The sequence below is a fragment of the Oncorhynchus kisutch genome, linkage group LG14, assembly GCF_002021735.2.
Source record: "Oncorhynchus kisutch isolate 150728-3 linkage group LG14, Okis_V2, whole genome shotgun sequence".
NCBI lineage: Eukaryota > Metazoa > Chordata > Actinopteri > Salmoniformes > Salmonidae > Oncorhynchus > Oncorhynchus kisutch.
Window position 1 is genome coordinate 43,856,034 of NC_034187.2, and position 23,900 is coordinate 43,879,933.

Genomic DNA, 23,900 nt, shown 5'->3' on the forward strand with positions numbered 1-23,900 from the left:
ATGCCACCAGGAGGAGTCTCTTCACAGTCCCCAAGTCCAAAACGAATACATGGCAATGCACAGTTTTATACAGTCATGATTGCATTGAACTTATACAGTGATGATTGCATTGAACTCCTATTACCTTTAAAAATCGGACTAAACATCAACTCATGCAATGGCGGACACACACACAAACACACACTCTAACACATGCATTATGTTTTAGTTGTATTGTTTGTTTAATTTGTGTTGTATTGTTTGTATATCATTGTATTTGGGTGTCTGTCTTTGGGTATCAGTGTTTTGTTACTTGTCATGTTTTGTGTTTTTTTTGTGGACCCCTCGAAGAGTAGCTGCTGCTTCTGCAAAAGCTAATAAGGATCCAAAAAAAAAAAAAAAAAAGCTAAGTATGTGTCCATCTGCCTGAGAAAAGGGTATTTAGAAAATTCTGTTGCTTTGAAAACTCTGGGGATTTTTATTATGAGGAGGACACTTCAGGCCAAATCAAGACATGGAAATGGTTACAGAAATGGTTTTGCTAGATAAAATCCTTCTTTATATCCCAAAAAGTCCCTTTAGTTGGTGCCATCGATTTGAGTAATCCACTCGTTTGACATGCAGAGAAAGGAATACGAAAATCTACCCCTAAACTTTGTTTCAACAAATCAAAATACATTTCTATTTACTCTTCAGATACCCAAAAATGTAATCAAACTATGATAGTTATTACTGAAAGAAGTATGTTCAATAGGAAACTGATTTTAGCAGGTGCGTCCTGTCTTCATGGGGCGCAAACACACATTTCCAAGACTGTGTCCCTGTACTAAATCTGACATTTCTTATTCGTTTTTGAAGTTACAAGCCTGAAACCTTGAACATAGACTGCTGGAGGAAATGGGTAAAAAAGGGGCCTAGCCCTAAGAAGTTTTAAATATTAGCCACTATCGGAGTCAAACTTTGGTAATACCCACATACATTTATAACTGTAGCATTAGTGTTAGTTTCCTTAAATTTGTAGCCTACATTTTGCATTATTCCATTCCATTACTTTACCTTTCTTTACTCGGTCACATCCGTGTAGTTGTTCATGTAACCTATTGACATGTAACCTATTTGAATCATGATGGAACTCAGACAGCACGTAGCAGTTTAAACCTGGAGCTTGGCGCACGTCGACAGTCATGACGACTGTACCGTTGTCATAGAACTCCACGATGAGTGAAGATTAGGGTAGATATACAGAACCATTGTTCAACCCCTATGTTACAATAATGGGGAGAGGGGAGGGGCTGTAACAATAGTGAGGTGTGATTGTCAGGATAACTTAATGGCATGTCTCAGGCATTCAGGATCCTTAGTCTCCACCGAGTGTTATTAACACCCATGTTCCCTTTATACTACAGTCGGTGGAGAATCCAACTTTTGAGTGTTCTGAGATAAAACACTTAAGTTCTTCCAACTGGAATGGATGTGGCTAGTCTTCAGAGGTTTAAGGATAATTAGGAGTCAAACTAGGGGCTCTGTCATTTATTTTCCTCTTTTTCTTTCTGTTCTGTTTTCATCCCTTTTTCTACCTGCTGTGCTTTCAATAAAGTCATGCTGCGTGTCTAACAAGATCCCCCTGTGTGTGTGAACGGGTTTGTCTCCACACAGGGCGAGCTACTACAGAAAGGGTGGGCGCGCCATGCTGCCTGTGAAGTGGATGCCTCCCGAAGCTTTCATGGAGGGGATCTTCACATCCAAAACGGACACGTGGTACGATCCATTGTAACTCACTCTCAATGATGTCTTAGTTCTCTTGAATGTCACTCCCTTTCATTTCACCCTTCCAGTCTCCATTACCTCCCTTTTTCCGTCCTTCAATGGAACTTTCTATTTTTCACCTTTTGAAAGCCTCCTCTCTTTTACTCTATCTGCTGTCCTCCTTTTTTATTTTTAATGTAACTTTTATTTAACTAGGCAAGTCAGTTAAGAGCAAATTCTTATTTACAATGACGGCCTAGGAACAGTGGGTTAACTGCCTTGTTCAGGGGCAGAACAACAGATTTTTACCTCGTCAGCTCAGGGATTCAATCTAGCAACCTTTCGGTTACTGGCGCAATGCTCTAACCACTAGGCTTCCTCCTTCACCCCTCACTTTGCCCTTATCACCCTTAAGATTTATGATTCTCTCTCCCGTCTAAAAACGAAATACAAATTATTCCTCTGTTGCTCCCTCACCTACCTCTCACTCCCCCCCTCTCACTTTCCTTCTTCCTCCTACCTCTCTCTCCTACTTTCTCTCAGGTCCTTTGGGGTTTTGCTATGGGAGATCTTCTCTCTGGGCTATATGCCCTATCCCAGTCGCAGTAACCAGGAAGTGTTGGAGTTTGTCACCAGCGGGGGAAGGATGGACCCTCCCAAAAACTGCCCAGGGCCCGTGTAAGTCCAATCACATACCACCCAAACACATGTAGCAGATGTGTGCTAGTGAAGCACTTTCTTGAGATTGAAAGTGAACTGTCACTCAGTCAACTTCCGTCCCTGTCTGAACTGTCACTCACATAGGGATGGAACTTACTCTGCTACATAGAGATTACACACACAACCTCACAGTATACTGTTTTCACTCATGCCCACACATAGAATGCAGATATGCACATGGATACAAGCGAACAAACACACAAAATACCAATAACTTCTCAAGCTTGATCACGTTCTCGCCCATCGCTGATCTTTCACGCCCACTCCATGTATGACAAACCACTTTTATTGTCCAATTCTCCTTTGAACTCTCCCAGCTGTCAGTTGTAGCCTTTGTATCACCACAGAAAAGCCCAAAACATTATTCTTTGATCGTTTTTTCCTTGAAAAATAAACACAGTTCCCATGTGTTACAATTAATCTGCGTCACGAAGGGCTCACAATAGGCATGTCACATTGCCAAAGAATATTACACAAGAGTAATGATTGCAAGTCAAATCAAATTCAGAAACAAGCTTGATTTTGCACTGTCTTGGGGGGTACCCCAGGACTCCGTTTTACCCCAACTGACTTTTCAACGGTGATCACTCAAACTAGCGGGATATTACACTTAATTCAGAATGATTTGTATTAAATCAGTCGAGTGGTATTATGATGGCGAGGCGGCACTTTTGATAAAGTGTGCGTGAGTTTGTTTCTGTCAAACGATTATCATCGAAGGGGGAAATATGTTTTTTGATGGTGCTTGTGGTCGTGTGTGTGATGTGTATGTGTTTCAGGTACCGAATAATGACACAGAGTTGGCAGCATCAACCGGAGGACAGGCCAAACTTCTCCACCATCTTGGAGAGGATTGACTACTGCTTACAGGTAGGGAGTGTGAACATCGAGAGTCAACACCCATCTGCACTAGAACTGTACTCAAGTATTAAATGTCTGTTTAACTGCCAAGAGGTTATTTTATTATGTACGGCTATTTTAAAATGTGATACAGCTCATAACCTGTCTGTCTGTGTGTGTAAAAGCTGTATTCCTTTTGGGATTGTTTCTGTCATCTACTTAAATAAAGTCAATCATGGTTGCATTAGAATTGACATTTTGAACTCTACTTGTGTAGTGTCATTTTCTACAAATTCAGACATCGGAAATGTTCATGATGTCATTGCACGTTGTTTGCCATTGTTAGTGTCTAATGCTCCCCTTTCCTCTCCAGGACCCCGATGTGGTGACTGTTACCTTGCCTGTGGAATATGGGCCCCTCCCCGAAGCGGAGGAGCGGGTGCCCATGCGCCCTGAGGATCTCACGGCCTCTCCCCTGCTGGTGTCCACTCAGATGCCCGACGGGGAGGGCCCTGCACCGCCACCCTCTGCCACCGACTCCAACGAGGAGAAACGAAGAGTCAAGCAGCCCCTCCTCCTTTCCAGCCAATTCCCCGAAACTATCAAGCCCCAGATGATGGCGCAACAACCCCAGTTCTACCCCCACCCTCAGACATTCACCACAACCACCATCACAGCCACCTCCTTCATCTCCACCTTCAAGGCGCCTCCCACCATCTCCACCCAGCAGCCCAACCCAGAGGGGGGCCACATAAATCTGGCCTTCACCCAGGGCTACCCTAAGGATAAGGATGGTCACAATGGGAAGCCCACCAACCTGTGGAACCCCACCTATGGCTCCTGGTTCCTCCAGCAGCAGCAGAGGAAGCAGCAGCAACAACAGCAGCAGCAAAGGCTGGGAGACATGGGCAGTGGAGGTGGGGGGGTTGGAGGTGGGAGGGTTCCGGGCGAAGGGCAGGAGTACCAGGGGCGGACTGTGGCCGAGGCTGCGGGGGCCCTGGGTCTCCAGCAACAGCAGCACAAGCAGCAGCAGTTCCAGCCACCGTATCCCTTCCATTCACAGCAGCAACAGCATCAACAACAGCAGATGCAGCTCCTGCAACACCAACAGCAGCAGCAACAGCAGGGGCTCTGCAAGCCCCTCTTGCCCCCTCCGCCCCCACCCCAGGTCACCTTCTCGGATATCACTGCCCCTACCCCGCTCCTGTTAGATTCGGCCACCCTCCCCCCAGTCCCCCTCTTCAGACTTCGCCACTTCCCCTGCGGGAACATCGGCTACGGCTACCAGGAGCAAGGGTTGCCCCTGGAGACGACCCACCACCACACTAACCCCCATCCTCCCCCGTCTCCTCCTCCCCTGCCACCCGTGGCCCTCCAGAGAGGAGTGGAGGGGACCCAGCTGTCGCTGAGCTGCTCAACGACGGCCAAACCCGAGGACAGCCGTCCGCTGCTGGTCACCATGGGGACGGTGCAGGACCCCAGGCTGCCCCGGATGGAGGGCCACAATGCCACGGTGCTTTAGCCCAACCTCCATCTTTATTTTTGTCTCTCACCTCAGAGACCATGTGTATAGGCAGACAGGCGTACAGCCAGACTAGATGGTACACCGTGCAACATTGTGTCAGGACAGTACCCGCCGCCTTACGACACCCCCCCCCCTCCCGTCTCGACGCCTTGGTTTCATCCACAGATCGGATTGACCCATTTTCACCTGGCCAATGGTTGCGAAGTAAAAAAAAAAGTTAAATAATCTCTAAAATGGTTGCGGAAATACCAATGGGTGTTAAAGTAACTGCCCAGTGTTTCCATATTTCTATGAAATTTGACTTATAATTACTTAAAATATGAGATAAATAGTTTTCCTTCCAAAAATGGTTAAATGAGTATGTTAAAAAGTAGCTTTTCTGTGTTGGAATGGTATGTGCGTACCCCATCAACAGAATGGTATGGACTTAAACCAGTCATAAACAATATACAATATTATTATAAGTATCCCGCTGATTGGCCAGCTCATCCTCCTCCAGACCACTGATTGGCCAGCTCATCCTCCTCAGGGAGATGATATGGTCTATGAGGAAATAGCAACCATTTTTTTGAAGAGAGTTTTGAAGTGTCCCCCCCCCCCCCCAATTCATGCTTTGGCCACAAATACGAGTATAGGACGAGTCAACAAAATTAACAGAATATAAAAGTTAGATTTTCACTGGGCAGTTACTTTAAAGCACATTGTAGAGCTTCAAAGACCATTGGGAAGAAAAAGTTGTGGACCAATGGCTAGAAAAACAGGAACGATGGACATTTTGCAACACCTGCTAAAATGTAGCCGCTAAGGGAGTGATACACTATACGAAGAGAGTGGGCTGAATGAGTTGTCAGCTATTGTAACAGGACAGGGTGAAATGTTTCCATCTCGTTGAACTAGTTAATTTATCCGCAACGTTCTCACGAGTCGACCGCTTATCTTCGTGGCTCTGTAGATGTCAATGCAGCCATTCATCACAAGTCATTCGGGAAACAAACAGTTTGTGTTTCACAATCAAAAACATGTAGAACATGGTAACTGAGAACAATACACATCTGCCAGATGTCTAACTGACTGTAGCATGAATTAACTTATTTGGCCGTCAATCATTGCAGTTCATCCATTTCCTTTGGGATTTCTGGCCTTGGCAGTTGATTCACCTATTAGAAATGATTTTTTACAAGAATATTGTGAGAATCGTGCACTGGATTCCGGGGAGGATGAAAGTGTTTGTTGATGATTGCCTGCCTTCTCATTTATTTATTATGTTGGGAACTCTGTATATTATTAAATGGACCCACTTCTTATACCCAACCATATCCAAATTAATTTGACATTGGTTAGCTATTTGGCATTTTTTTAGAAGCAGGAATTTTTGTCCAATGTCGAATTAAATTGACCAATGAATGGTATTTATGATAGTTGGAAACTAAATGCACTCATCTAGTTGAATGTTGCTATGGTATGAGGGTGGGAGTGAATGGGAATTGTTGGGGGGTGTAATGATGCCATAGGCACTGCATGTGGGTGGCTATTTTTGAACTTTAAGGTGCGTGAGTAAGGGGCATTCATCTGTGTGTGCATATGTTTGTGTGTTTGAGAGAGAGGAAGAGATGGAGGGAGAAGGGGAGAAAGAAAGAGAAAGAATGTTATTCGAGGCACAATACTATGGGGCTTACTTTATACCGTTTATTCAGGCAAGTTTACCTTCCATTTCTCATATGTATATATTATGGCCCTCTAGAAAGACAGAAATTAGTGTTCCATCAACTTCCATGGACACATAGTTGGAGATTAATTGAATTTGAAAGTGTGCTTTTAAAATAGGAAATGTTGGCATTTTTGCTGGGGGCCTTTTTTCAACAACCTTTTCTTGATTCAGAACTTTTTTTTTTTTTGCCTTACCCAGCAACTATATTTAACATTGCTGAATAGGTCTTTACCCCTAAACTGCTATTTTAAAGTACTCAATGTTAATACATTTGCATAATTTATCTTTTCTATTTTAAGAACGACTACTATAGAATATAAATTATTCTGAGTGAAAAGTTTGAATACAAATTGCTTGTGGTCCACTTGTGAAAAATCTATGGTTAATATTTTGTGAGGATCTAACTTCAGTTATCAACCATGTCTACATTTACATTCAATGTGCATAGCCTCAACACTGTCAATGCAGTCTGCTTTTAAACATTCAAAAAGTTTGTGATTATGAATTAATTTTAATGTACAGTGCGAATCAACTTTCATGTACTTAAGTCTCAAATGGACATGAGTGCTAGTCTATGCTAAGCTAAGATGAAGTTGATTTGAGTGTATCCAGGAAGTGCCAATGTGTCAGTTGTTTGCCTGGCTATGTTGTTAACCCCTTACTTGAACACTCTATCATAAAGCTTTACAAGCTGTTGTAGTGAAAACATTTGATAACACAAGGTGTTGTTTGGTTTATGCTTATGATAGAGGGTTCAAGTAACATGTTGCACTATTGCTCATCTCCAGTGGCTGTGTTCACATAATTTTCTGTTTCTTTGCAGCAACTCATCTGAACTCCGTTGCTCCGTGTAAAAACCAACTGAATTGCATCTGTAACATGTTGTAATTATGATGTATTGTACTATGACTGGTAACCTCTGTATGTTGCCCTTCAGATGACATCTGCCAAAATTAATAAATTACTATATAATGACTATTGGTTGTTGCTGCCAGACTTGACTTAACTCACTCAGACTTAGGACTCGATTCACTCCGTATCGCGGAAGTTCAGCGTTATAGCGCGATTGAAATTGAAAGGAAATTCCTGATTGAGCCGACGTTTACCTGAATGCAGTCTCCGCTAACGTGGGAACATTGCCTTACCATTTTTATTGCGCTGTAGCACGGATCTTTAGCGCTATGGATTGAATCGAGCCCTTATACAGCTCGATTCAAACATCCATTGCAGGATTTTACACAGTAGCAGATAGATATTGTTTTTGTCCATGTGGCAAATGCAAAAAACAGCAACTAGACTCTTTCCCAGTTGAATAGGGACATCCTATAAATATTGTTACAGAGGCCTTTAATTATTCAGAGTAAATTGGCATACTTAGATATTTCTTGGGAAAGTCATGCATCCCGGAAACTCGCATATTTTTCATTCAGTTAGAAGTAGCTGTGTAGTTCAGTATAAAACAGTGTGCCAGAGCAGTAGTTGAATCAACAAATAAAGGGAATAAACATGTTATTACAGGACTGATGGAATCTGGCCTCCAAATGAGAACGGTTGAGCCCCATTTTGTAATCGATCAAAAAGTGTAACCCCCCCCAGACATCTCTCTTCTCATCAGATATACAGTGCATTCGGAAAGTATTCAGTCCCCTTGAGCTTTTCCACATTTTGTTATTCTAAAATATATAAAAAATTTAAAAAAAGGCTAATTTATTAGAAAAAAAAACAATACCTTTTTACATCAGTATTCAGACCCTTTGCTATGAGAGTCAAAATTGAACTCAGGTGCATCCTTTTCCCTTGATCATCTTTGAGATGTTTCTACAACTTGATTGGAGTCCACCTGTGGTAAATTAAAATGACTGGACATGATTTTGAAAGGCACACACCTGTCTATAAGGTTCCACAGTTGACAATGCATGTCAGAGCAAAAACTAAGCCATGAGGTTGAAGGAATTTTCCGTAGCGCTCCAAGACAGGATTTTGTCGAGGCTCAGATCTGGGGAAGGGTATCAAAACATTTCTGCAGCATTGAAGGTTCCCAAGAACACAGTGGCCTCCATCATTTGAAAATGGAAGAAGTTTGGAACCACCAAGACTCTTCCTAGAGTTGCCTGCCAGGCAAAACTGAGCAATCGGGGGAGAAGGGCCTTGGTCAGGGAGGTGATCACAAACCTGATGGTCACTCTGACAGAGCTCCAGAGTTCCTCTATGAGGAGAAACTTCCATAATCCCAAACCATCTCTGCAGCACTCCATCAATCAGGCCTTTATGGTAGAGAGGCCAGATGGAAACCACTCCTCTGTAAATTGCACATGACAGCCCGCTTGGAGTTTGCAAAAGGCACCTAAAGGACTCTGACCATGAAAAAACAAGATTCTCTGGTCTGATGAAACCAAGATTGATCACGTCTGGAGGAAACCTGGCACCCTCCAGGATCGAGGGAAAGATGAACAGAGAGATCCTTGATGAAAACCTGCTCCAGAGCGCTCAGGACCTCTGACTGGGTGCGAAGGTTCACCTTCCAACAGGACAACGACCCTAAGCACACAGCCAATAAAATGTAGGAGTGGCTACGGGAAAGGTCTCTGAATGTCCTTGAGTGGCCCAGCCAGAGCCTGGACTTAACCCGATTGAACATCTCTGGAGAGACTTGGAAATAGCTGTGCAGCGACGCTCCACATCCAACCTTACAGAGCTTGAGAGGATCTGCAGAGAAGAATGGGAGAAACTCTCCAAATAGAGGTGTGACTCGAGGCTGTAATCGCTGCCAAAGGTGCTTCAACAAAGTACTGAGTAAAGGGTCTGAATACTTATGTAGATGTGATATTTAAATTTTTAATTTTTTATACATTTTTATACAAAATGTGGAAAAAGTCAAGAGGTCTGAATACTTTTCGAATGCGCTGCAAACAGGGATGGAATGTTTGCTAAGTCATTCAGGCGTTTGCTAATAGACAGTCCGCCAGCATGGGAGGTTTGGCGCACAGGCATCCAAAAGACAGAGAGAAATTAACGGTGAAATTAGAATAGAATCTTTATTAATTTTACAAATACAATTTTTACACTACGTGCCACTATTCCATACTGAAACCCTTTCGCTGCGCAGACACACAACGCAATCAATGACTTTCAAGTGCATTTTAACTTGGGCTTTCCGATCATGTGTCGTCTGAGAAGACATTATAGAACCCAACAGTACTAAGTAACAGTGTTACAGAATTGACTGAAAAGGCGATGACTGTTACACAATTGTCTCAATTGCCACAACAATGACCGTAACAGACCTGACTGTTACGACGGTGACTGTTACAGAAATAACAGAACTGACTGCAGAGAAGAGATACGAGCAGTTGAATTAGCACTCATACCACCGAGCTTCTTTCATCTCCAAACCTCAGGCGAATATCTCAGGCAACCATGATTCGTCCTGCCAACACATTTCAATTGCATAAGGCCCAACCAGACCGATCAATGGTACATCACATTCAGAATCTGGGCTACTGTTGCGTTCTACCTTTTTTAATGGGTGGCACATGGAGCTTGTGTTAAATAAGGTCTCTTTTTTTCTCCACAGATATAATCAATAGCTTGTTGCCTGCTGACTTGTCAAGACTGTAATCTATATCGGTATATAACTTTGGAATGCGCTTCACGGAAACCAGCTTTCACAAAGCATTTTGTAATTTGTCATAAGGACGACATAAGACGTCATTAGCAGTCGTGCAGATGGAAGTTATCTTTAGACAAATCTTATGTCACAGAGCCAGTGGGGTGTCCAATCTGACCAAAAGTAGGTAGCATACATCAATAGGCCTATGAGTGTCACGTCAGTGTAGGACCATATTTGTATAAATTGGCATCACTTGACGGCACTATACCAGTACTCAAGTGGTGCCATAGCATTAATGGCTGAATATGGCTGAATTCCAAATCAACCCCTAGCCAATATCCTTTATGCACTCCTGTAGTTCTTAAAACGATTGATAGGTGTAAGCAATATTTCTACCCAGCCAATCAGAAGGCAAGGTGAACCTATTACCATATTGCTTCCACCCATCCAATCCGCTCAGATCCACAGCAGTGCCTAGGGTGTAGGAGCTGATGGTCAATTAGCAATTCAGCACAAGTTGGCAGTGAATTCAAACTCAGTGTTGGCCAAAAACAGTGCACATTCTTGCTCATTTAGGAGTCAGCAGTGAATCCAGATAACCCTGCATTATCATTACGAACAGCCTTATCCATTTACTCCAAAGTGCTCAAATCAGGGGATATTTTAGTACCTCTGTACCAGGACATTGTCTTGCTTTAAGGTGCTTAGCTGCATTGTTGATATCAGTTCAAATTTCTACATACAGTACAGTGAGGGAATTTAGTATTAATTTACTGTATCGGATTTATACATATTTTCCATCAATCAAGTGCATTTCCATCAATTAAATCATATCACACAGTAAAATTATAAGTATAAATATTTCTGAAAATGATTTTCTTTCAACCTATCAAACCTATCTATGACAATCAAAGCTTATGTTGCCTCATACCTACAGTGTGTTCAATAGCATGACAACTCTCGTAGTCTCAATTTGAAATGTAATATCTAGTTTTCTAGTGTCCATTGATGGTCAACGGGTAGAGTAAACAGGTAAAACAAAACAGGTAAATCAGCAAGTAAATAGGACAAACTAGCTGATGTGTAGTTAAAATGTAGGCTAGCCACACCACCAAAACATACATCTTAAAATAAAACATTTCTTAAATGTATATAACAATAACTAATTAGGTAGTGTTGTTTTTGGGGGACATTTCAAGGAGCAAAAGAAACAAACACAAAACCCAAGAAAAAACGAACAAAGGAAAATCGCTAAACACCCCCCCCCCAAAAAAAACAACAACAAACAAACAACAAACAGAAACATTTCTCCGATATGCTCGCTCTACTGCTTTCCCACCCACCTAACCCAATCCCCTGGGTCCTAGTGTCCTCAGCTGTTCTCATCTACGAGCCGGGCACCATTAATGCCGCGGTAGGTGACACGGCTGGGCCTCACCAGCACGCCGTAGTCCGGGCGGCACGTGAAGTAGCGGCGGCCGCCCACCTGGCCATCATTCTTGCCCTTGGCGGTGCGCAGCTCCAGGCCTAGCCAAAGGCCTGGGGCGAAGTCAGCCTGGCCCATGTAGCGGATCAGAGCCATCTCGTTCGCACTGCTCAGCAGCACTTGCATGCCCAGGTGGAGGCGCACTGAGGCGTCCGAGCCAGACGAGGTGGTGGTGGTGGCAGTGGTTCCTCCGGAGCTTCCTGTGCCGCCTGTTCCCGGACCCCAGCCACCACTCAGGGTGCTCCAGCGCCGACGGTGGGAGTTGGAACGTGACCTGAGGTGAGAGGGAGAGATAAAGAGAGGGGAGCAAGAGAGAAAAAGAGTGAGCTCATGGAGTTCTTCTGCAAAAAATATAGAATTAGAGTTGAATAAATGTAGATAAAATATTTAAAACATTTGCAAGGACTTCTAGAGCATACTAACCTCAACATTAAAACCGTCAATACAAATCAAAATTCAGTAAGTAAAACCTTGATTTTGGACAAAAATACCTGAATGGACTATTACTACCAAGGACAATCAATAAAAAACAAACCAAAAACTGCAGAAGAAACACAGCGGAACATGGAAACACCATCCAACACAAAACAGAGTGTGAATATTCAGTTTGAAGCTACTTCTGAAGCAAAAAAGTAAAAGACAATCTCTAGGTGATTTTGATATACAGTTGAAGTCGGAAGTTTACATACACCTTAGCCAAATACATTTAAACTCAGTTTTTCACAATTCCTGACATTTAATCCAAGTAAAAATTCCATGTCTTAGGTCAGGTAGGATCACCACTTTATTTTAAGAATGTGAAAGGTCAGAATAAAAGTAGAGAGAATGATTTATTTCAGCTTTTATTTCTTTCATCACATTCCCAGTGGGTCAGAAGTTTACATACAATCAATTAGTATTTGGTAGCATTGCCTTTAAATTGTTTAACTCGGGTCAAACGTTTGTGTATCCTTCCACAAGCTTCCCACAATAAGTTGGGTGCATTTTGGCCCATTCCCCCTGACAGAGATGGTGTAACTGAGTCAGGTTTGTAGGCCTCCTTGTTCGCACACACTATTTCAGTTCTGCCCACAAATGTTCTATAGGATTGAGGTCAGGGCTTTGTGATGGCCACTCCAATACCTTGACTTTGTTGTCCTTAAGCCTCTTTGCCACAACTTTGGAAGTATGCTTGGGGTCATTGTCCATTTAGAAGACCCATTTGCGACCAAGTTTTAACTTCCTGACTGATGTCATGCTTCAGAATTTTCCTTCCCCATGAAGCCATCTGTTTTGTGAAGTGCACCAGTCCCTCATGCAGCAAAGGACCCCCACAACATGATAACGCCACACCTGTGCTTCACGTTTGGCATGGTGTTCTTTGGCTTGCAAGCTTCCCCCTTTTTCCCTCCAAACATAACAGCTGCCATTTTCAGTTCTATTTCTGTTTCATCAGACCAGTGGACATTTCGCTCTCCAAAAAAGTATGATCGTTGTCCCCATGTGCAGTTGCAAACCGTAGTCTGGCTTTTTTTATGGCGGTTTTGGAGCAATGGCTTCTTCCTTACTGAGCTGCCTTTCAGGTTATGTCGATATAGGACTTGTCTTACTGTGGATAGAGAAACTACCTGTTTCCTCCAGCATCTTCACAAGGTCCTTTTGCTGTTGTTCTGGGATTGATTTGCACTTTTCACACCAAAGTACATTAATCTCAAGGAGACAGAACGCATCTCCTTTCTGAGCGGTATGACGGCTGCGTGGTCCCATGGTGTTTATACTTGTGTACTATTGTTTGTACAGATGAACGTGGTACCGTCAGGCGTTTGGAAATTGCTCCCAATGATGAACCAGACTTGTGGAGGTCTACAATTTTTTTCTTAGGTCCTGGCTGATTTCTTCTGATTTTCCCATGATGTCAAGCAAAGAGACACTGAGTTTGAAAGTAGGCCTTGAAATACATCCACAGGTACACCTACAATTGACTATCAGAAGCTTCTAAAGCCATGACATTTTCTGGAATTTTCCAAGCTGTTTAAAAGGCACAGTCAACTTAGTGTATGTAAACTTCTAACCCACTGGAATTTGGATAGAGTGAATTATAAGTGAAATAACCTGTCTGCACAAAGTAGATGTACTAAAAGACTTGCCAAAACTATAGTTAGTAAACAAGAAATTAGTGGAGTGGTTGGAAAATGAGATTTAATGACTCCAACCTAAGTGTATTTAAACTAAATATTTATATATACAGTGAGGGAAAAAATTATTTGATCCACTGCTGATTTTGTACGTTTGCCCACTGACAAAGAAATGATCCGTCTATAATTTTAATGGTAGGTTTATTTGAACAGTGAGAGACAGAATAACAACAAAAAAATCCAGAAAAACGCATGTCAAAAATGTTATAAATGGATTTGCATTTTGATAAGGGAAATAAGTATGGTGGCAAAACCCTTGTTGGCAATCACGCCAGACGCCAGACAATCACGCCAGACGTTTCTTGTAGTTGGCCACCAGGTTTGTACACATCTCAGGAGGGATTTTCCCCCACAGATATTCAAGTCATTAAGGTTTTGATGCCGACGTTTGGTAACTAAAACCTTCAGCTCCCTCCACAGATGTTTTATGGGATTAAGGTCTGGAGACTGGCTAGGCCACTTAATGTGCTTCTTCTTGAGCCACTCCTTTGTTGCCTTGGCCGTGTTTGAGTTTGAGTTTATTTTTATTTTTACAGGGACAGTGCACATTAATCAACATTTCAGTAAAAGTGCCGGTTTTAGCCAACCGGCTAATTTTCAACCGCAGTCCCTGGGCAGGTTATTAAAAAGAATTACAATATAGACAATAGCAACATAGAACAAACAAGCAAGACATAGCAACATAGGACAAGCAAGACATAGCATACAGAAAGAGCAACATAGGACAAGCAAGACGTAGCATACAGACAGAGCAGCATAAAACAAAAAGCAGCAAGACAAAATTCATAAAAGCAACAAAGTGTTTCCACACCTCACAAGCTACAGACAACAGACAACATGGAGTGGCAACACACAGCTAGGGACCATGTTCACAAATCTGATTGACCTTTAGCCATGTCTTCAAGCATTTTGTGAAAGTGTGATATGTGGTGCAGTTATGTGTGTCTGATGGCAGTGTATTCCAGACATGGGAAGCTCTCACAGAGAATGCAGATTTACTAAAGGTGCTTTTCCTTAGGGGAACTATACAGTCACCTCTCATGGCAGACCTTGTGGATCTGCTGCCATATGTCTGGGTTTTCTGTTTAACAAAAATATTGAGTGGAGGGGGAGCCAGGCCATTGAGGATCTTGAATACAAGACATGTGTGTTTTGGGTCATTGTCATGCTGTAATACCCATCCACGACCTATTTTCAATGCCCTGGCTGAGGGAAGGAGGTTCTCACCAAGCTGCTTGGCGATGGTCTTGTAGCCCATTCCAGCCTTGTGTAGGTCTACAATCTTGTCCCTGACATCCTTGGAGAGCTCTTTGGTCTTGGTCATGGTGGAGAGTTTGGAATCTGATTGATTGATTGCTTCTGTGGCCAGGTGTCTTTTATACAGCTAACAAACTGAGATGTTGAGCACTCCCTTTAAGAGTGTGCTCCTAATCTCAGCTTGTTACCTGTATAAAAGACACCTGGGAGCCAGAAATCTTTCTGATTGAGAGGGGGTCAAATACTTATTTCCCTCATTAAAATGCAAATCAAATTATAACATTTTTGACATGCGTTTTTCTGGATTTTTTGTTGTTATTCTGTCTCTCACTGTTCAAATAAACCTACCATTAAAATTCTAGACTGATAATTTCTTTGTCAGTGGGCAAACTGACAAAATCAGCAGGGGATCAAATACTTTTTTCCCTCACTGTATATATATCAACACAGCAAAAAAAGTAATATCCCTTCTTCAGGACACTGTCTTTCAAAGATAATTTGTAAAAATCCAAATAACTTCACAGATCTTCATTGTAAAGGGTCTAACAATGTTTCCCATGCTTGTTCAATGAACCATAAACAATTAATGAACATGTACCTGTGGAACGGTCGTTAAGACACTAACAGCTTACAGAGGGTAGGCAATTAAGGTCACAGTTATAAAAACTTAGGACAATAAAGAGGCCTTTCTACTGACTTTCCACTAACTATGAAAAACACAAAGAAAGATGCCCAGGGTCCCTGCTCATCTGCGTGAACGTGCCTTAGGCATGCTGCAAGGAGGCATGAGGACTGCAGATGTGGCCACGGCAATACATTGCAATGTCTGTACTGTGAGAAGTTTAAGACAGCGCTATAGGGAGACAGAACCGACAGCTGATCATCCTCACAGTGGCAGACCACGTCTAACAACACCTACACAGGATCGGTACAGCCGAACATCACACCTGCAGGACAGGTACAGGCAACAACAACTGCCCAAGTTACACCAGGAACGCACAATCCCTCCATCAGTGCTCAGACTGTCCGCAATAGGCTGAGAGAGGCTGGACTGAGGGCTTGTAGGCCTCTAAGGCAGGTCCTCACCAGACATCACCGGCAACAATGTCTCAGTTGACTGAGTGGACATTTCTTTTTTTGCTGAGTTATATCTATCCATTGATTCTTGAAGAATATAATTTAAATGCCTTATGAGCTTAGTTCAACTGTCACACTCCATGAGAACCCAAAATATTCTCTTGTTTTTTCCCAATGCTTGTAAACATTGTAAATGTAAACAAACACTGTATAGCCTCATAACATGGTTAAAACAATTTGGATACCATGGACGGTCAGTCCTTGCATCCATAGCTCTGTCTATTAATCTGAGATTGGTTACATTTCTCCAGGCCTCGCAGTTAGCAGGAACCTTCCTGCTAACTGCGATAAGGAGTGGGCTGGACAATGCCGAGAGATGAGTTTCAGATTGTTCTGCGTTGTAGCATCTTGTGTCTATAAAATGAGATGCTCTTTATGCGTACACAATCCTTTCGGCTTTTTTAAAAGATATAACGTTGATCATGGAGAACTGCAAATATGTTGCACTAACAACAAAGGATAGAGGGAAAAAGTTGTGATGGACTACGATCGTGTCATGCTGACATTGTAGTCTTCTGATGACAGTGATTGATGGGGAAGAAACGGCGATCAACGTGAATGACCTGTTTTCTCAGAATGCCATTTCACATTGCTAGTTATAGTCTAATGTTAGCTAGCTAACTACAGCAGCTAACATTGAACCTATTTGGTTAACTAGCTAGCTATGACAATCGGTTTCTATTGCTACTACTCTATAGCTTGTGATTATAGTTAATTGTTCAGCTAGCTAACGTTAACGTTACATGTCTAAACAAAACAAAAAAACACGTTAAGGCTTGCTGTTAGCTAGCTAGTGTTAGCTGAGGTTAGATGGCTGGCTTGCTAACTAACATTAATTTACGTGTATGAACTGTGTGTAATGTTAGTGATGTTCTCAGAATGCCATTTCGAATGGCTAGTTATAGCCTAATATTAGCTAGATAACGTTGAACCTATGTTGTTATCTTTAGCTAGCAATGACAATCGGTTGGTATTTGCAGTACTCAATGGATTGGGCTTAAATGGTTCATTATTTAGCTAGCTACACGTCTAAACAAAATACTCCAAGTTAATTAAAGCTTGCTGTTAGCTAGATAATGTTAAGTGTATGAACTGTGTGTAGTGATCTCAGAATGCCATTTCGCATCTATTGTATAATAATTCTAAAATAAAATCTGGAATAAAAATCTTTCAACATCAAAAGGACACACCTGACAATCCTCCACCAGCCATACAAAGAGAATGGTCTAATGCCTCCCATCAAAAAGAGAGCTGGCCCAACCAAGCACAGGTTACACCTGAAGCATGAGGACTTGTAGCGAGTGGTGAACTTCATCAGCAAATACTTGGAGGATAATGCAATAGTATTACCTGGACACCACTCACTCATGATTGGCTGTACTTTTATTGATATCACATTATTTCTGTCTCTGGGGGCCCCTAACTGAACCAGCCATAGTCTGGACCTTCATTTCCTGATCATAGGCCACACCAAGTTTGCCCCCGACAGGTGCTTCGGCCTCATCAAGCAGCGCTTCAGAAAGACCAGAGTGAACACTTTGTCTGAGATTGCTGGTGTTGTGAAGGACAGCACCGTGACAGGGGTCAACATCACACAGCTGGTTGGACTGGAAAATGATACGGTGCTGGTGGAAAGCTTTGGCTGGCAACAACACCTGACTCTGTACCAGAGATCAAGCAGTACCAGCATTTCAGGTGAATATAATTTTCATTGCATGAGGATATTCATCTAATCTAAACTTGGGAGGTGAATTGATGCTGGTCAAGGCTGTAATCTCTTCTGATTTTTTGGTTTGTTATTCCCTGTTTTACAGCTTCGATGCTCTGGAGCCATGTGTTTTTGTAGCGAAGGAGCCTTTGGACTGTCGGGACCAGGTTTCAGCTGCTGCGCAACGCTGACATCCTTCCTCCCATAGTTGGTCTGCCTGTACAACACCACCTGGACTGGACACTTTTTTAGAAGATCAGGGAGTTTTGCAACGAGGAGGCTATAGACATCACATGCCCTGCATCAAAGTCAAGGGCAGGACAGAAACAGGCTCTCCGAATATATTGTTCATGCGTGGTTCTGACAGACCAGTCATCAGCACTATGCGCAGTGCCTCTATTCAAATGACTCTCCTGCTACTATTTTTTTTATTTGATCCTACTGCCCAGCCACTTTACCCCTGATTGTATGCATACAACTACCTCGTCTATCACTGATATCGTTGTTGATATTGTTCTTGTACATACTGTATATTATTTTATTGACACTATTTCTGATATTGTTACTATGCCAGTAACCATTTGGCTGTACCGTTTACACCTTCTGTAGAGACCCATCCATTTAGTAATACTTATCAATATCCATTTTAAATATCAATATTTTGCTATGTGTGGTTGTAACATGATTTTGTAACATACCACAACAATATCATGTGACCGTATCAACATCACTCAGGTTTCAACTCAGGTTGCATGGCCTTAACTTATGTATGGAATACTATGTGATACTACTGGGTTGATTATACTACTAAGTGTGTAACAGTATATAAAGTATGCTAATGCACTGGTGTGAAGGCATTTGGGCAGTGGTGTAAAGTACTTAAGTAAAAATACTTTAAAGTACTACAAGTATTTCTTTACTATTTATATTTTTTGGGAACTTTTACTTCACTACATTATTTTCTTTCTTAATGTACTTTCTACTCCATACATGTTCCTTACATTTTGACAGGAAAGTTGTCCAATTCACACACTTATCAAGAGAAAATCCCTGGTCATCCCTACTGCATCTGATCTGGCAGACTCACTAAACACAAACGCTTTGTTTGTAAATTATGTCTGAGTATTGGAGTGCTGGCTATCCGTCAATAATAATGAAAAAAATAAACTTGTGCCGTATGGTTTAATATAAGGAATCCCACCATTGGATGCGGCTGGGGGTTATAGCATTTCTTTCACATGACGCATCAATTTAAACAAGTGTGTCTGGGTAAGCGTCAAATATTTTTATCTGGACACTTTCCGTTAACCTGGAATGGGTATAGACAAAGGAGAGCTCCAATAAGTACCAAAACATTCAAAGGCTCTTTTCTCAAACGTCAGTTTACAAGTTTATCAATGTTAAAAGCAGAATTACTTTCCCATTGTTCCTCAAAAAATGCAGTGTATGATACACCATTTTGTAGTTGTGAGTCTACTTTTATCCAATGTAAAAAATAAAAAATCTGATTTCGCAACATAAGACCGATTTCAGCCGGTCAGTCACATTTCCACATCATTACAACACTGTATATAGACATAATATGACATTTGAAATGTCTTTATTCTTGTGTGTGTAATGTTTACTGCTGATTTGGTTATAGTTTATTTCATTTATTTGATCTATTCCACTTGCTTTGGCAATGTAAACATGTTTCCCATGCCAAATACAGCCCCTTAAATTGAAATTGAATTAAGATTGAGATGGATGAATGGGGTTAGAGGTGGAGAGAGAAAGAGGGACAGAAGGGTGAGTGTAGAGGGAGAGAAGCAGAGTAAGGTAGCAGAGAGGGAGAGCATAAGGCAGCAAGCAAGAGAAGGAGTAAAAGGGTAGAGAAAGAGGGTGAAATAGTGCAGCGTGAGAAAGATGATTAGATATCGGGATGGAGAAAGGAGAGTAAAAATAGTGAAAGGAGGGTGTAATGAGAAAGTGAGACAATGGACTGGGAAGAATGTAGAGAGTGGCAAAGGGAGGAAGGGAAGGGAGGGGTGAGAGAAAGATGTCAAACGAGAGAGGGAGAGGAACGCAAAGGAGAGGGATTGATCTTGGATTGCTTTCATATTCATTATAACCCTGCTATCGAGCATTGGCAATTCCCCAAAACTATAATTTTTGCTGACCACTATTGATTTTACCTCCGGTGGTGGGGGGATTAGGGAGAAAGCTGAAAACGGTCAGGGAGGAGAAATGCAGACACGTGGAATGTGGAGGAGAGTGCTTATGAGAAAATGGCCACCTGTTGACAGTACTCTTCTGGCTCTGCTCCTTCTGGGCAGCGATGGCCGTCGACGTGCTGAAGCTGCGCCTGATTCCTGAAATATGACAGACCACGTGTGTGAATACACAGACAGATTCACAAATATGAAGTACACATACACATACATATACACATACACACACTAACATAAACAAATACAAAGAAGGACACACACGCACACAGTGAAGTGTACTGAAATTATTGCATTTTCCATCATTAAAATGTTATCATCGTTAATTAAGTTTACTCAGCGTTTGCATGAATAAATAAGGAAAAACCAAGGCCAAAAACTCACTAGCAAAAGGACGGTTGAGACGTGAGGAGGACAGCTCTGAAAGACAATCCATAGAGCCATGGATCCTGTGGAAAAATGTTAAATAAAATTAAAAAACATTTACACTAAAGTCTAAGACACACAATCGTTAAAGCCCTTACTGAGTTCCGGAAACAGCAGCCTTCTTTAATAACACCCTACAAAATCGGCAGCTCTTTCTCTTACAGTACAAGGTTGGGGTCAATTCCATTTCAACTCGAGCGTATTCACTACACAGGGAATGAATTGAAATTCACTAAAAGAATAGGGCAGGAAAAAAGTTATAATTAAAAAATAATGGGCTATTTCTCCAATTACACCATTGATTATCCATTAATTTCCAGAATGGAATGAGTTGAGATGGAATTGACCCAGAACCGCTCACCTGCCATTCATCAACTCTCGAATAGACACAAAATAAAATAAAAATGTGGTATCCCAGCACAAGGTGCCTGTCCAACTTGGTGGATGTGTTTGCCGTTGTGTGTCAGTGATAATAGCTGGAGCTTTGAAAACCATTACCACTTAGGCAGGCGAAGTGGAGAATTGAGCAAAAAAACTGCCTTATCTTATTTGGAAAGCAGAAAAGGAGAGGGGAATGAAAGAAAGCAGAAAAAATTTGAAGAAAAAAGTAACGCCTCACTATTTGTTATCTAATGGGTCCTGATAGCTGCTGACAGGAAGAGAAAGACAGCAAGAAGGAGAGAGAGAAAGAGTGGCTGTTCTGGCTCTAGGTGATGGAGAGAATGCAAGAGGAAGATCTCTATTAGCCCAAGCCTCGATTTAGCAGAGCTTCCTGCTTGCCCCGCAGGTTAATTAGGGAAAAAAATCAGGGGAAGAATGAGACAAGGAGTCCAGTCCTTTCAGAAAAAACACTCTACTCATCACACAGTAAAAGTAGAGTAAGAAAAAAGAGAAAGATGATTGCAGGTGTGGAGCTGGGAGAGGAATAAAATGTAAGGGGGTAGACGGAGAGAAGGAATGAGATAAAAAAACTAAAAAAACTAATTAACTCCATCTCAACACTCCTCTTCCTTGATAGGTTGCTAGTAAATACGTATGTATAGTGCCGTCTACCTTTAAAAGAAACTTCAATCAAATTAATCAACTTCCTTGACTCTGTGTCCAGGAAAACCTCCCCATAATGTTTAAATGAGTGGAATGGGATGATGTCATGCATGAAAAAACATGTTTACATTACCAAGTACATTAATGGTGTAAACCTACTCGAAGAGTACGCATTAGGCTGATTGAGAGAAGGTTTGAATCCTAATCAACCCATCCAATGTGAGTACATCTGTTGTTGAACAACAGTTGATCAATAAAGCTACAGTATTCTAGGAGTAGTCAAGCTGCTTATGCTGAAAAGCCTTGTTAGTACATAGCTCAAATTAGCTTTAGAATTTCCTGGATTTTTTGTATTAATAGCACAAGTGTCGCCACCAAACATTATTACTATGCACTATAACTAGTTGAAATTGCATATATTGTTGCTTTGATTGAATTGAATTTATTTTGGGTAACAGAAAGAAACATTTGAAGTCAGACGTTTAAATGTATTTGGCTAAGGTGTATGTAAACACACTTTATTTTAAGAATGTGAAATGTCAGAATAATAGTACAGAGAATGATTTATTTCAGATATTATATCTTTCATCACATTTCCAGTGGGTCAGAAGTTTATATTAGAGGTCGACCGATTAATCGGAATGGCCGATTAATTAGGGACGATCGGAAATCGGTATTTTTGGGCGCCGATTTGCTGCAAAAAAATTTAACACCTTAATTTAAACTGTATTTAACTGGCAAGTCAGTTAAGAACACATTCTTATTTTCAATGACGGCCTAGGAACGAGGCAGAACGACAGATTTTTTACCTTGTCAGCTCGGGGGATCCAATCTTGCAAACCTGCAGTTAACTAGTCCAATGCTCTAACAACTGATTACATTGCACTCCATGAGGAGCCTGCCTGTTATGCAAATGCAATAAGCTAAGGTAAGTTGCTAGCTAGCATTAAACTTATCTTATAAAAATCAATCAATGACTGTCATTGCTCCAATGTGTACTTAACCATAAACATCAATGCCTTTCTTAAAATCAATACAAAGTATATATTTTTAAACCTGCATATTTAGCAACAAAAAAAATCCAGGTTAGCAGGCAATATTAACCAGGTGAAATTGTGTAATTTATCTTGCGTTCATTGCACGCAGAGTCAGGGTATATGCAACAGTTAAGGCCGCCTGGCTCTTTGCGAACTAATTTGCCGGAATTTTACGTAATTATGACATAACATTGAAGGTTGTGCAATGTAACAGGAATATTTAGACTCAAGGATGCCACTCGTTAGATAAAATACGGAACGGAATAAACGTTTTGTTTTCGAGGTGATAGTTTCCGGATTAGTCAAAGGTATATGGTTTAGAGAGAAATAGTCGACGCGTTATAATTCCTGTAATAACTTGCGGCTGAATTTGAAAGGGTTTCCTTCGTTATTTTACCGTTCATGTCTTCCATAGAGAATGTCTTGATCTACTTCAAATAAGGTCTGTGTTTCGTGCAGGCTTAAACCGCCTCAGCGTTTTGATACCCGTGTAAATCTCACTAGGATAAGGTAACGTTTGTCAACATATTTTCATAAATGCACTCTACAAAAAAAAAGATCTTCGCTTATATTTAGCCAATATTGATCAGAGTTACCTTGTCCTATGGATATCTACACAGTTATAAAATTGGCACGGTGTTGTAAGCCTACACGAAACACAGACCTTATTTTAAGTGAATCTAAAAATATCCTATGGAATAAATGAAGGAACCACTTTTCAGATTTTGCTAGAAGGTGTCATGGGAATTATGACTCGCACTTTGGTCGTCAATTCTTACCATGTCCATTATTAAAATAGGATTTGCTGCATATAGAAATGACAGTTTTTGTTTTCAACATTCATCACAGGTAACTTAAACTATTTTTATTCAAACAGTTGAGAGTATTTGTCTCCTAAGCAGACTCTTCAGTATCATTGTCACTTCAGAGCTGTGTGTGTGTGTATTTATGTATTACATTACGTTAAAATAAGTGTTCATTGAGTATTGTTGCAATTGTAATTATTACAAAAATGTGTGTGTATGATATATATATATATATATATATATATGTACATTTATTTGTATTTGTAAATAAATCTGAAGATTAATCGGTATCGGCTTTTTTTTGGCCCTCCAATAATCGGTATCGGTAACGGCGTTGAAAAAAATCATAATCGGTCGACTTCTAGTTTAAATACACTCAATTAGTAATTGGTAGCATTGCCTTTAAATTGTTTAACTTGGGTCTAACATTTTGGGTAGCCTTCTACAAGCCTCCCACAAAACGTTGGGTGAATTGTGTCCCATTCCTCCT

The 23,900-nt window shown here is 41.3% G+C and overlaps 2 protein-coding genes across 2 annotated transcripts in view; one reads left to right on the forward strand and one right to left on the reverse strand.

The window, feature by feature from the left end:
• The window catches only part of ros1 (c-ros oncogene 1, receptor tyrosine kinase), a 142,643-nt gene extending 135,149 nt beyond the window's left edge, over positions 1-7,494 (forward strand). The window contains exons 22-25 of the mRNA XM_020470344.2: positions 1,636-1,737; positions 2,269-2,403; positions 3,225-3,315; positions 3,659-7,494. Coding sequence (XP_020325933.2) covers positions 1,636-1,737; positions 2,269-2,403; positions 3,225-3,315; positions 3,659-4,807 — 1,477 coding nt within the window. The 3' untranslated portion in view covers positions 4,808-7,494. The remainder of the gene's footprint in view (positions 1-1,635; positions 1,738-2,268; positions 2,404-3,224; positions 3,316-3,658) is intronic.
• Positions 7,495-9,527: 2,033 nt separating this feature from the next.
• The window catches only part of LOC109878137 (CAP-Gly domain-containing linker protein 4), a 95,465-nt gene continuing 81,092 nt past the window's right edge, over positions 9,528-23,900 (reverse strand). The window contains exons 13-15 of the mRNA XM_020470351.2: positions 20,482-20,546; positions 20,166-20,241; positions 9,528-11,888 (exon numbers count right to left, since the gene is read on the reverse strand). Of these exons, the coding sequence (XP_020325940.1) occupies positions 11,501-11,888; positions 20,166-20,241; positions 20,482-20,546 (529 nt within the window). The 3' untranslated portion in view covers positions 9,528-11,500. The remainder of the gene's footprint in view (positions 11,889-20,165; positions 20,242-20,481; positions 20,547-23,900) is intronic.